General features: G+C 51.2%; 4 protein-coding genes across 7 annotated transcripts; 2 read left to right on the plus strand and 2 right to left on the minus strand.

Moving 5' to 3' along the window:
• The first annotated feature begins 10 nt into the window (after positions 1 to 10).
• LOC1271689 (protein sel-1 homolog 1) lies at positions 11 to 5,269 on the plus strand. The gene is made up of 4 exons (XM_310466.5): positions 11 to 2,429; positions 2,528 to 3,011; positions 4,424 to 4,628; positions 4,715 to 5,269. Exons 1-4 carry the CDS (start codon positions 935 to 937, stop codon positions 5,078 to 5,080), a joined length of 2,550 nt encoding a protein of 849 aa, XP_310466.5. The 5' UTR covers positions 11 to 934; the 3' UTR covers positions 5,081 to 5,269.
• Positions 5,270 to 5,696: 427 nt separating this feature from the next.
• Positions 5,697 to 7,639, minus strand: LOC1271616 (26S proteasome regulatory subunit 6A-B). Its single transcript, XM_310465.4, has one exon. The coding sequence runs from the start codon at positions 7,257 to 7,259 to the stop codon at positions 5,976 to 5,978; it is 1,284 nt and encodes a 427-aa protein (XP_310465.3). The 5' UTR covers positions 7,260 to 7,639; the 3' UTR covers positions 5,697 to 5,975.
• A 1,369-nt stretch (positions 7,640 to 9,008) lies between these two features.
• Positions 9,009 to 12,396, plus strand: LOC1271617 (phosphatidylglycerophosphatase and protein-tyrosine phosphatase 1). Of its 4 annotated transcripts, XM_061642848.1 has the most exons (5): positions 9,009 to 9,142; positions 9,272 to 9,423; positions 9,769 to 9,783; positions 9,962 to 10,423; positions 11,864 to 12,396. In XM_061642848.1, exons 2-5 carry the CDS (start codon positions 9,418 to 9,420, stop codon positions 11,999 to 12,001), a joined length of 621 nt encoding a protein of 206 aa, XP_061498832.1. In that variant the 5' UTR covers positions 9,009 to 9,142; positions 9,272 to 9,417; the 3' UTR covers positions 12,002 to 12,396. The 4 variants fall into 4 exon arrangements, with proteins under 4 accessions (XP_061498832.1, XP_061498851.1, XP_003437045.1 ...); XM_061642867.1 differs by lacking the exon at positions 9,769 to 9,783; XM_310464.6 differs by having other exon boundaries at positions 9,077 to 9,423.
• Positions 12,259 to 13,458, minus strand: LOC1271698 (succinate dehydrogenase [ubiquinone] cytochrome b small subunit, mitochondrial). Its single transcript, XM_310463.6, has 3 exons — positions 13,208 to 13,458; positions 12,774 to 13,074; positions 12,259 to 12,686 (listed from the first exon to the last, which is right to left on the minus strand). Exons 1-3 carry the CDS (start codon positions 13,245 to 13,247, stop codon positions 12,497 to 12,499), a joined length of 531 nt encoding a protein of 176 aa, XP_310463.5. The 5' UTR covers positions 13,248 to 13,458; the 3' UTR covers positions 12,259 to 12,496.
• Positions 13,459 to 13,760: the final 302 nt, after the last annotated feature.

Below are 13,760 nucleotides of genomic sequence, written 5' to 3' on the forward strand. Positions count from 1 at the left end.
CCGATGATAGCTGTCAAAGTGGCCGCTGCAGCAGTGCTGCCAGTTGAACCCGCTTCAAAATTCCCTGTACGCTACGTGTAGAGAGAAAGAGAGAGGGGGAGAGAAGGAGAGAGGGAAACAAAATAGAACAACACATCAGCACCCAAAAAGCATTCCGATCAGTGCACATATTGGCGATTTTCCCCCGCAGCATAAATCGCCACTAGTGTGGCCAAAAAAACAAAAAAGAAAGTGGACATTTCCCAGCAGCAACACATACAAAGTGCCACCACACGATGGTTTTCGGTGTGGTTCCGTAAGAGCTTTGGAGCGCGTGAGTGCATATGTGTGTGTGTGTGTTTTTTTGCACCCGGGAGAGCTCAAATCCAGCTATTCAAACCAGATCCCGCCCCACCCACCATCCCGCAGGAGGTGTGCGTGTGTCTCGCTGGCCTGCAATGTTGTCATCAAACACACCCAACTGCCCGTAAGCGAAACAACAAAACAGTCGCCCCCACCTTGCCCGTCTGTTGCTGTTGTTGTTGTGTGTGAGCGACAGCAAGGGACACGTCATTTTTTTCGCCACACTGACAGGTGTACTTGCAGGCGTGTGTGTGTGTGTGTGTTTTTTAAACATGTCAGGCTCCTGTTTTGCCTAACGCAATCGTCTGCAATCATTCGAACGAACAGTAGTGGAAAAAGCGGAAGGGAAAGACAAAAGAGAGGAAGAGAGAGAGAGAGAAATAGTCCTTTTGAGGATCCTACATTCCAGCCTGGCCACCACCAAACACCCGATCAACCTCAATCAACGCCAATCCCACACATACGCGCTGCTGGAAAGGATCGAACCAGCCGGGTGCAATCTCTGTGAGTGTGTGTGTGCGGGGGGTCTGGGGCTAGTGTGAGCAGCATCCAACCGTGGGGAGGGAGGGAGGGGGTCGCGGGAGAACGAAGCATGATGTGGCTCGGTGGTAGCAGGTGCCATACCTTTCCGGCGCTGCTTCTGCTGCTGCTTGTCACGGTCACGGCCGTGGCGAGCGGAGCGGATGGGACGAACGTGGACAAGGTGCCGCTGAAAGCGGCAACGCCCGGCCAGCAGGAGGACAACGCAGGCGGGGAGGACGGTAAAGCGCGGCCGACGGCGGCACCGCCGACGGGCGAGCGGGTGGAGAGTCCGGTGCCGTCCGGCACCAACCAGCAGCGCAAAGCGGCCGAAGGTTTGATCGACGGGCTCGGCGGGGAGGAGCGCAAGGGCGACGCGGAGCAGCAGCAGCAGCATCCGTGGGAGAAGCTGGACCTGGACACGATCAAGCTGGTGCAGATAACGGACTTCAGCAAGGAGAAGGACAACAAGAAGATACCGGCCGTGCTGTACGACATACTGGAGGTGCAGAAGCGCCTGATCCAGAACATCGTGACCGAGATCGAGGAGATCGAGCAGCAGCAGGAGGCGGAGGCAGGGGCGCAGGGACTGGGCCCGGACAGTGCAGCCGGGCCGCCGAGCGAGGAGGCGGTCGAGGCGCAGCAGATCTACGAGCATGCGATCGGCGTGCTGAACCGGACGAAGGTGGACCGCCTGCTCGGCCACAAGCTGATGGTGGAGGCGGCCGGTAAGGGCCACCCGCTCGCCCGCAGCCACGTCGCGTGGGCCCAGCTGCTCGGCAATCCGGTCCCGCTCGACATCGAGTCGGCCAAGCGCACCTTTCTCGAGCTGGCCGCGGACGGGCTGCCCGACGCGCAGATGGGGCTCGGCTTCATGTACTCGGCCGGCATCGGGTTCAACGTGAGCCAGGCGAAAGCGCTGCTCTACTACACGCTCGCGGCAGCCGGCGAAAACTCCTGGGCACAGATGGCGCTCGGCTACCGGTACTGGGCGGGCGTGGGCGTGCCGAACAGCTGCGAAACCGCCCTCGACTACTATCGCAAGGTGGCGACCAAGGTGGCGTCCCAGGTGACGTTCAGTGGCGGGGCGGCCGTGCACCGCATCCGGCTGCTGGACGAGGTGGACAACTCCGGGCCGAGCTCGGGCATCCTCGACAACGATCTGATCGACTACTACCAGCTGCTGGCGGACAAGGGCGACGTGCAGGCGCAGGTCGGGCTCGGCCAGCTGCACTACCAGGGCGGCCGGGGCATACCGCTCGACCACCAGCGGGCGCTGCAGTACTTCAGCCAGGCGGCGAACGCGGGCAATGCGGTGGCGATGGCGTTCCTCGGCAAGATCTATCTCGAGGGCAGCGACAACATTAAGGCGGACAACGAGACCGCCTTCAAGTACTTCAAGAAGGCGGCCGACCTGGGCAACCCGGTCGGGCAGAGCGGGCTCGGCATCATGTACCTGCACGGCAAGGGCGTCCGGAAGGACACGGGCAAGGCGCTCAAGTACTTTGCGAAGGCGGCCGACCAGGGCTGGGTCGACGGGCAGCTGCAGCTCGGCAACATGTACTACAGTAAGTGTATGACACGTGGACGAGAGAGAGAGAGAGTGGGAGAGGAAGCGAGAGGTATTCCATTTGAAATTAATATCCATTTCGTTCACCACACCCAGGTGGCATCGGTGTGCAGCGGGACTTTAAGCTGGCGATTAAGTACTTCAGCCTCGCGTCCCAGTCCGGCCACGTGCTCGCGTTCTACAACCTCGGCCAGATGCACGCGATCGGGCTCGGCATGATACGGTCCTGCCCGACCGCGGTCGAGCTGTTCAAGAACGTGGCCGAGCGGGGCAAGTGGGCCGACCGGCTCATGTCCGGTTACCAGGACTACCGGTCGTACCGGTTCGAGGAATCGTTCATGCAGTACGCGCTGCTGTCCGAGATGGGGTACGAGGTGGCGCAAAGCAATGCCGGCTTCCTGCTCGACCGCGAGGAGGTGAACCTGTTCAAGGACCGCGGCGAGGAGCTAGTGCGCGCCCTGCAGTACTGGGGCCGGGCCGCGGCCCAGGGCTACTCGGCGGCGCAGGTAAAGCTCGGCGACTACCACTACTACGGCATGGGTACACTGATCGACTACGAGATGGCTGCCTCCCACTACAGGTGAGAGCTGGTGGGAAACGGGTTGGGCCAGCATTTCGCAAGCCGTGCGAACGCCTCACTCGATTCCGATTCTGAAATCAATTCCGATTCTGGACTCAATTCCGATTCTGGAATCGAGTGATCTACTAGTACGAGCTCGGAATCGAAACTACCCGGTTGTGGTTCCGTGTTAGGAATAATTTTAGGAATCGTTTCCGAACCTGGATTTGATTCCGATTCTAGAATCAATTCCTATTCTGGATCCGATTCCAATTGCGATTTCTATTTCTATTCTGGAATCAACTCCGATTGCGGAATCTATTCCGATTATGGAATCTATTCCGATTCTGGAATCGAGTGATCTAGTAGTAGGAGCTCAGAATCGAAACTACCTGGTTCTGGTTCCGTGCTAGGAATAACTTCTGGATCCGATTCCGATTCTGGAATCTACTCCAACTCAGGAATCGTTTCCGAACCTGGAATTGATTCCGATTCTGGAATCTGTTCCAATTCTGGAATCAATTCCGATTCTGGAACCAATTCCATTCTAGAATTGATTATGATTCTGGGATCCATTCCGATTCTGAAATCAATTCCGATTCTAGAATCGATTCTGAATCTGGAGCTAAACCGATTCCGATTTCGATTCCAATTCCACAGCCGATTCCGAAGCCGTCTCCGATTTCGGAATCGGCTCCGCAATTGGAATCGATCTGGTATCCGTAATCAGCTTCGGGATTCAGAAATTGAAATCAGAAATTTTTGAAAGGAAATTAGTCCCGAAATTTCCATGTGAATGGATCGTTTACAAGTAAATTTAGGTTCTTGGCGGCTATCGATAAAATCGTAGCTGCAGTGGCCCCAAACGCCTGTTCTCATGAAGATCTTCTTCTTCTATTTGGCGTAACGTAACGCGTAACGCGGACATGCCGGCCTTTACAGGCTTTCAAGACTTAATTCATTACCACGCAGCCGGATAGTCAATCCTTGCTACGGGGGAACGGTCCATTCTAGGCTTGAACCCATGACGGGCATGCTATTGAGTCGTTTGAGTTGACGTCTGCACAATGGGACCGTCTTCTCATGGAGATACCGAAATCGAATTTCATTCCGGGGCCGATTCTGATTACGAAGCCGACCCCGATTCTGGAGCCGAATCCGGATTCGATTCTGGAGCCGATTTCATATTAGTTTCCGGAGCCAATTCCGAATTCGTTACCGGAGCCGATTCCGGTAACTGATTCCGGATCTACTCTCCGGAATCGATTCCACAAACAATCGGAGCTAGTCAGAATCGATTCCGATCAAAACTTCATTTTTCGGATCACTATTGCATCACTATTAGCCTCTTAGCGTTATACTTTAACTTGCTGATCTAGCGGACCCAACAAAAAAACCTTTTACCTTTTTCAACTCACTTAACCCACCCACAGGATGGCTTCCGAGCAGCAGAACAACGCGCAAGCGATGTTCAATCTCGGCTACATGCACGAGCAGGGGCTCGGTATGAAGAAGGACATTCATCTGGCGAAGCGGTGCTACGATTTGGCCGCGGACTCGAGCGTCGACGCGAAGGTCCCGGTAACGCTGGCCCTCATCAAGCTGCAGCTGCTCTTCAAGCTGGAATCACTGAAAGAGGTAAGTCGTCGTCCGCTCGGCTCGGCTTTGCCATTCCACCAAACGATTACTAACGCATGCCGATTGCACTCCCCTCCCCGCTGTAGACGCCGTTGAAAATCATCTTCAACCTGGATGAAAATATTGCCTCGAACTGGGACCTGTACCTGATCACGGTCATCACGATACTGTGCGGTGCGGTGCTGTACTTCCGGCGCCCAGTACCGCGTGCCCCACCGGCACCGAACCAAACCGGTGCCGCCACCACCACTGGTGGCAGCAGCCAGCAGGCACCGCCGTCCCCGGCCAGGACCGACCGCGATGACGCACCAGCAACGCCCGCCGCCCCGTCCGGGTCCACCGGCGAGCAGGAGCACCGGGCAGCTGCCAGCGCCAGAAATGCAACAGCAGAAAACCGGGCAAATCGCAATACCGAGCCAGCAGATGCCACGTTAAATGAAAACGTTGAGTAGAGAGGCACATATAGAGTACGGCCGAGAGAGAGAGAGAGATAGAGAGGAAAGTAAGAGCCAACTTTAAACTATTGTAAATAAATGTGATATTACCTTTTGTTTCAAAATAGTTATCACACAAACAACACACACACACATAGTCACACCGACACAGCTGTAAGGTAAATGAAGAGAATCACTCGTGTGTAATTTTGTTTTTCTTCTTTTTTTTGATGATTTATTCCGAACTTTTTCTTCATCGTACACAGTGTGTGTACACGTGCTTCAATGTTTCATGTGTACACTTCTTCTTCTTCTTCTACAATGTGTAACACGTCCTAAAAATATACACAGGCTCTTTTGGGTCTTACTCAGTACACTAGGCAGCCGGATAGGGGGTCCGGTCCATTCTAGACTTGAACCAAAGGCGGGCATACTGTTAAGTCTGTGCCACGGGGCCGACCCATATGTGCCGTTCGAATGGTGTCAGTGTATCATGATTAAATAGCAATTGGTACGTTATTTAGTACCTAGCCGAAAGGAAACAATAACTGCTCGCCTACCTTTGCTCTACGACGGGAGAAAAAAACAGTTATATTATCACCTGTACAGCGAGAAATGAATGTAAAAAGACTGATTTAGAACAGAGACGACCGTGTATTTATTTCCAGAGGCGTGATCAAAAAGCAAAACGTTATGGACGACATGGGTGTTGCATAATTTTCCTTCTGTAGTTAACCCTAAAGCTCAGCTCCGTTATCGAAAAATATTTCAATCAGTTTTAGCGCCCTATTTTCAGCGTAATCAGTGCAATTGTTGCGTTGTTGACGCGTGTGTAGAAATCGTGATGGGGAATAGAAATAGAACAAAAAAAAAAGTAGCCTCCCTCCTAAACGCATCCCTCCCTTCGTCCAACTTAGGCGAAATAATTCAAATTAGCCTTCTTCTTCGACTGCACCTCCATGATCGCGTCCATAAAGTCCTCGTGTATGACGGACACGGCCGACCGGCGGAGCGCAATCATGCCCGCCTCGACGCACACCGCCTTGCACTGCGCGCCGTTAAAGTCGTCCGTCGACCGGGCCAGCTCCTCGAAGTTCACGTCCGGGCTGACGTTCATCTTGCGCGAGTGGATCTGCATGATGCGGGCGCGCGCCTCCTCGTTCGGGTGCGGGAACTCAATCTTGCGGTCGAGACGCCCGGACCGGAGCAGGGCCGGATCGAGAATGTCCACCCGGTTGGTGGCCGCAATCACCTTGATGTCGGCTGTCGAGCTAAACCCATCGAGCTGGTTGAGCAGCTCAAGCATCGTACGCTGCACCTCGCGGTCGCCCGCCTTCTCCGAGTCGAACCGCTTCGTGCCGATCGCGTCCAGCTCGTCGATGAAGATGATGGCCGGCGACTTTTCCTTCGCGAGCGCGAACGCATCGCGCACCAGCTTCGCCCCGTCACCGATAAACATCTGCACCAGCTGCGGGCCGGCCAGCTTCAGGAAGGTGGACTTGGTCTGGGCGGCACAGGCGCGCGCCAGCAGCGTTTTGCCCGTCCCGGGCGGCCCGTACAGCAGCACACCCTTCGGCGGGTGAATGCCCAGGTTCTTGAACTTGTCCTTGTGCGTCATCGGCAGCACGACCGCCTCGATCAGCTCCTGGATCTGCTTGTCCAGCCCGCCAATGTCCGAGTACTGCTCGGTCGGCCGCTCGTCCACCTCCATCGCCTTCACGCGCGCATCGTACTCGGCCGGCAGCGTCTCCAGTATCAGGTACGAGTCCTTGTTCACGCCGACCAGATCGCCCGGCTTCAGCTTGTCCGAGTCGACCAGCCCGATCACCGGCAGGAAGTAGGTCTGGCGGGTGGACGTTTTGATGACCGCACACTTACCCTTGCGCTGCGAGTCGAGCACCACGACCGCCCCGTCGTCCTCCTCCTCCTGCGGGTCCACGTCCAGCAGCTCGATCACATTCGACACCAGGTACGGGAGCGTTTTGTTCACCTTGATCTTCTCCGTGTTGTCCTTAATCTTTTCGTTCTGCGTCTGCAGCTCGTGATTGATGCGCACCACCTCACTCTTCATGATTTTGATCTCGTTGTCCATCAGCCGGGTGCGGCTGACCAGCTCGTCCGTGGACATACGCAGCACCTCCTCGCCGAGCTCCTCCGAGTCTTCCCAGATTTCACGATCCTCCAAATTTCCGGCCATTTTTTAACACACTCTCTTTTTACCACACTTGCACGGAGTTGATGGAGCAGGGGTTCCGGGATTTACGTTGATGCGGTTGATTGTGATCGGTGTACCGTCTTGCGCTGTGTCTTCGCGTTCCTAGTTCTGGTGCGAAGCCTCTTTCCAGTGCAAGTCGCTGTTCGCAAGATGACTATTGAAATTCGCTGCTCCGACGCTGTCAACTATGATTATATTTGCGATTTCTGTGTGGCAGAAGAAAGGCCCCCGCTACACTTTTGCTCACTCACGCTGTCCGGTCGCCCTGCCGTATGCTTCCTTGCCCCTTCGCCCCATGAACGACACCGCTTTGACAGCGATGATTTGCGTACGCGCGTTTACACCGCGCAGTTGAGCGATCCCGCCCGTTGCTCGGTTCGGACCAGAGTGACCAGAAACAACGATTCCTACCGATTTTTGAAATGCTTACCAATTCACAGATGAGCACCCTAAAACTACCGGTTATTCATTTTCCATACCGAAAATCACAGATTTTTTCGTAATATTCACCAAGAAATCCTAAAACCATTTCCTCAAACAGTTTATGCAGTAAACTCCATTTGAACTTGAACTGTGAGGCCAAAAGTACACGGACCGGAATTTCGCAGCCACGGTGATGGTGGCGTTTTCGCCCAAATAACCAAGATACCGAAAACGACACCAATTTCCTGTACAAAAAATCTAGTTGCATCGAACAAACCCAAAACTTGTAGGTTGGGTGGGTTAAACCACACATCTACAGAAGCGGCCACTTCAATGTTTGTTAAAGTCAGTTTTTTGTATGCACGGGTAATTCATTTACCCAAGTGCCACAAATCCACTAAACGACCACTAAACGGCTTCTAAACGACTCAAGTTCTCTACCTAAACGGAATATAGAAAGACTTCGTTTATCAGACGGCAAACGACTCATGTATTCTAAAAATAGCAAAAAGGCTGGTGGCACGATCTGTTGGTGGGATACCCCAACCAGTGGAGCTTTCTCGCTTGGAAAGCTTTCTCGTTCCCTCTCTACTGTTGTATGGTTTCGTAGTGAAGTTATGCATCGCCAGAACTAGAACGGCGATACGATTGTTTAAATACTAAACTCCAATGGAAATCACCGGCACTGAAGCAAGTGAGATTTGAGTAATGCACCGAGAAAGCAGTTGAGAAAATAACTGACAGCATGCTTTGACAGCGACTGACAGCGTTTTCGGTGAGAAAAATCTACTTGGCATGCAAAGAACCGGTACCGCGAAAAATCGCGTATGAGTTGAGTTGTCAGTTATGTTAAATCTGACATATAGGCGAGATAATCGCGGTTCGTGTATGGAACCATCCGAAGTCTGGTGACAATTGAATGTGCCAGAAATGAAGAAATATTTTTCTATCAATTTGCGAATCAAATTATTTATTTCACATAGTTTATGCAAAATAAAATACAAAACTCATTTCTCCACACGAGTTTTCACACAAATCCGCCAGAAAAAGTAAAAATAATCGGTTCGCGCTACCGCGCAAATCTCAGCAATACCGAAGTTGGGTATCTCTGCGAAACAGCAGGCGCGATTGGAGGCGCGGAAGATTTGACAGCTCTACTATTCTACAACTGTTATAAAAAAGGCGCGAATTTCGCGGTAAAGCGACGATCTCGGTTCGTCTATTTCCAGACTTACGTGCGTAAATTTGGTTCCCAACTCTACGGTTAAAATGTTGGTGCTCCTACCGAAAACCTTCAAAAGAATCTGGCTACACTGGTTCGGGCATTGGGAAATCCTTGAACCCCCTATTGTCAACTCTGTGCTACACGCGTCACCTGTCAACAAGCTGTCTTGTGTTGTTTTTCTGTTGTTTGATAAAAAAATGCCTCCGTTTCTAGCACGGTGATTAATTTATTTTGTTTTTACTTTGCCGACACGTGCATGACAAAATCTCAGCTCAACATTAACGACGGAACCCCCAACCCCACAACCGGCACCACAATTAATCACCACGTGTTTTTGTTGTTGTAGCTATTATATCGCATCGACACTGAATTAAAGCAGCCGGGTCTGCTCTGCCTCGCGAAGGAGCCGTATTGTGCATAAGTGCGGATTGCCAGGCAGCGCGTAAAGACAACCGCTCAAGAATATCGTAACAAAAAAGCCAACGCATCAGGATGACGGTACCGTAACCAACCGTAGCTGTTGGCTTAATTTCCATACTTCCTATTGATTGAACCTTCCCAGTTCCACGTGTGTGCCGCCTGCTTACGTGTTTTAGAAGCATCATTTTGTCTGTATCATTTGCCTGCCTTTGCAACCGTGTCCCTCGCTGTGTATGTGTGCGTGTGTGTGTGTGTGTCCATACCCACCAACCATCACCCAACCCCACCCCGTAGTGTAGAGAGTGTGTGTGTGTTGTGCTCATCTTCCGATATAGCTAAAAACTTTCACTTCTTCTCGCAATCTCTTTTTAAACATTTCCAACCTGTTTGCTGTGTTTCACACCATTTCATGCTAAACCGCAGCAACAGCAAGGCCAGGTATGGACCGGGTGGGCGAAGGGAGGGTAGGGGAAAGTGCCTAACTCACTGTGTGAAGTGTGTTTCGCTCTTCGCAGTGTCCCGTTCCGTTTTTTTGCCGGAGTGCCGCACCCGCTTTCTCAGCCATTAAATAGCATTTTTGTTTGTTCTTCCTTCCAAATTTTCCCCATTTCCCAAGGCGATGTTTGCAAGAATCACCTTCTACCCGTCACTGTTCTACAACGTGATGATGGAGAAGATCACCGCCCGCCACTGGTACGATCGGATCGACGAGAACGTGATCCTCGGTGCGCTACCGTTCCGGTCGGTGGCGCAGGAGATGGTGCAGAAGGAAAACATTAAGGCGGTGGTGTCGATGAACGAGGACTACGAGCTGTGGGCGTTCTCGAACAACAAGGCCCGGTGGGCCAAGCTGGGCGTCGAGTTTCTGCAGCTCGAAACGACCGACATCTTCGAGTCGCCGTGCCAGGAGAAGCTGTGGAAGGGGGTGAACTTTATGAACCGGTTCCTGCCGGCCAACGATCGGATGGCCCTGCTGCCCGCCGCCCCCGGGGAGCTGGCCGAACCGGGCACGATCTACGTACACTGCAAAGCGGGCCGGACGCGCAGTGCCACGCTCGTCGGCTGCTACCTTATTATGGTGAGTATAAAGGGCGGTTTAACCACCCCGACAAAAGGCTTTTTTTATTGCCAGTTTTCAAAAAATTGTTCAAAATTTAGGAAAATTTATAAAAATCGATTAAATATTGCTTGAAAACAGTAAGCTATATTGCTACACTACGAGCACATTATTCCTGCAAAAAAAAAATATTTGCCAAATTGAAGCCATTTGCTCGCAAAATAACAAACAAACTAGTGAACAAACTAGTCAATTTGGCCAGGTTACAGGGTGGCGCAAATAAATTTTAAAGATCCCCTTTACTTTTAAAAGTATATCAAAACAAATGGCCTCGAAACTATTGTTGATTAAATTTGATTCATATTCATGAACCTGAATGAATGCTTGAAATGATTCAACGAATCTGAATATCGGTTGCAAAAATGCATGAGTTTCGAAAGATTCATATATCTCCAAAGACTCACGAATCTCTAGGGATTCATACATCTCCACAGATTCGTAGAGCTTGAGCTTCTCATTATTATTCTTCTTGGCGTAACAACCTACGTGGTCATGCCACCCTATACAGGCTTTCGAGACTTCTTGGCAAGTACCACGCAACCGAATAGTTTGTTTTGCTACTGGAAGAGACGGTCCATGTGGATCGCGCAAATTCAGTATTTAGAATATCTTATATCTCTAAAGACTCTTGAATCCCTGGAGATATATGAATGTTAAAGGATTTATGAACCTTATAGATTCATGTATCTTTCGAGATTCATGAATCCTTGGAGATTCATGAATCTTTGGAGATTCATGAATCTTTGGAGATTCATGAATCTTTGAAGAGTCGATTCGAGATTCGAATCACTTATCACTGGTTCATATGAATGAATCTCAACGAAAGATTCATGAAACCCAATTAAAATGAGGTACTCATGACGACCCCTTAAGAGACCCAAAAATTGAAACCAAAGCCATACAGGTACTGACACCAATACATTAAATAATCCTGGTTCAAAAACTGCACATGACCTAATGCCAGCTTTAGATCTGATGCTGAATCTATACCTGTGCTGGAACTGATCATGATCACTCATACTAGTTCAGGAACCAATACTGGTCAAACCGGTCCAAGAACTGATCATGTACCCATATCTGCCCTGGAACCTATCATGAACTCATCCTTACCCTGGAACTTATCATGAACTCATACCGGTTCTAGATCCTAAGATAAACCCATACTTGCCTTGGCAAATTTCAATAAAAATCCAATTTCAGTTTACAAACCAGTAAATGAGTAGCGTAAGAATAGTGTTTCGGCGTAGGAATTAGCGTAGGAAATCAGCGTAGAAAATTAAAAAAAATTGTAAAATTTGTATAGTGATTTCTATGTTATATAATATTATTACCTCATCCTTGTACGCATCTTATTGCCCATTGGCGCATTAACGGTTCGTTTATTTTTCCCACAATTTCCAGAAAAATGGCTGGAGCCCGGAGCAGGCAGTGGAACATATGCGCCAGTGCCGGCCGCACATACTGCTCCGCAGCAAGCAGTGGGAAGCGTTGCGGTTATTCCACCAAACGAAATGCCCCCCGCCAAAGACACCAACGTAGAGCTCCAGCGCACAGCCACACGCGGACGGACTCCCAAAAGGCATCCCCCGGGCGACCGGTGGAACAAATGCAACGAACTCGAGTAGGGGGGGGGGATGGAAAACAGCAACGCCTTTTGCGCCACGGTGAGCGGCTGGTTGGCACGACCAACCTGCGCCGTGCGTCCATTATACTATTGTAGCATGATATATTTATAACGCATCACAAGCTAAGAAAAGGCTGGCAAACGTGATCGTTGGCCTGGATAGATTGCGCGGTTTTGTTTGTGTTTGTGTAAAGCCAATTTATTCTGATCGCGCGGTTTGTTAGTTCAATTTGCTCAGGGTGGCGCGTGGCGCGCGGTAAAGGAAAAAGGATATAATGTACAATAAATTTGGTTTGTGTTTTGTATTTAATTTACTGATCTCTTGCTTCCTCCGTCAGGCGTTCGCGTTCGCGTTCAACTAGTTACTAAAGGTAATAATCGTTAATTTGTTCTTCCCACCGCTGGCCGCTTCATTCCTTCGCCTTGGTCGACCAGATCTTGCGCACGAAGCCCGCGATGCCGATGTCGTTGTAGTTGAAGTAGAACAGCCCGCCGAGCGTGGCGGCGGACACGAGCAGCAGCAAACCGTGGGCCAGCTTCGGGACAGTGGTGCCGAACAGGATCGGGCGCACGTAATCGGTGACGATCGCTTCCAGGCCCCTGCGCAGAATAAACAAAACAAAACAAAACAAACGCCCGCGCAGTTAGCCACATGACCATCACTCGTACCCCGTAAGCGAAGCTTACCAGTGCTGGTGCATCACGACGCTGACCGCGATCAGGGTGTCGCCGACCTGGGACGGGAACATTAGCCCGACCGGGATGACACCGAGCAGCGCGACCGACAGGGCACGCTCGGCATTCCACAGCGTAACGTGGCTGCCACCGCTGGAACACCGCACGGGCGAGACGGCAAAGTGGCGCACGGTGGTGCTGGCGAGCGGCTGCGCTTTGCGGGCAGCGGGCGCCACCAGGCTGCCGGTGAACATTGCTACCCTAGGCAGGGCCGCCGACTGGCCCGAGACGAGCGTGCGGGCGAACGCCATCGCTGAAATAAACCAGGACCCATAAGTAACCCGTCGAGCATGGGCACTAATTATGTAATAACTACGAGGCAGGGGGAACGGGGCAAGCTGTGTTGCAATAGCTGGTTCGCCCTTTCGCAAATGGCCGCAGCTTACCTGGCTTCGACAGTGTGCCGCGCAGGATACAGTTGGCCATCGCTTTTTTCTTTAGGAGGCACAGATGCTCGGCAGGGATTCACTTACGACCGAAACTTTCGTCGTCACACCACAAACACGCACGCGACGAAGTGTTGAAGCAAAACAAATCGGCGCTCGAAAAGGGGTTGATATTTTCGTTTCGCTGCTCCAGCCCAAAGCTTCCACAACTGACGTACGCAGTGACGTTTGACGTTTGTGAGTGATGTTTGCCTTTGCCCGGTGCAAGGTGTATGTAGAACGTACGACATATTCCTACACCTCGTTCCCATGGCAAAAGCTCCAACAAAAATGTTTTGGTCACATTGCCTTTCGGTGAATGCGCTACTACAACGTGATAAATTTCACATCGCGTAGATAAAAGTAGCTCAATTCCCTCCTTTCTCACCTTTTTTGTTGATAAACATAAACAAAATTAATTAAAATGAGTTAGGCATGGGTTTGTAAACATGGTGCGGCAACATTTCTGGATTTTTTCAATTTATTTCAGAGACTGTGCACATATTCGCTCACA

Source organism: Anopheles gambiae, chromosome X (genome assembly GCF_943734735.2).
Source record: "Anopheles gambiae chromosome X, idAnoGambNW_F1_1, whole genome shotgun sequence".
Classification (NCBI taxonomy): Eukaryota; Metazoa; Arthropoda; class Insecta; order Diptera; family Culicidae; genus Anopheles; species Anopheles gambiae.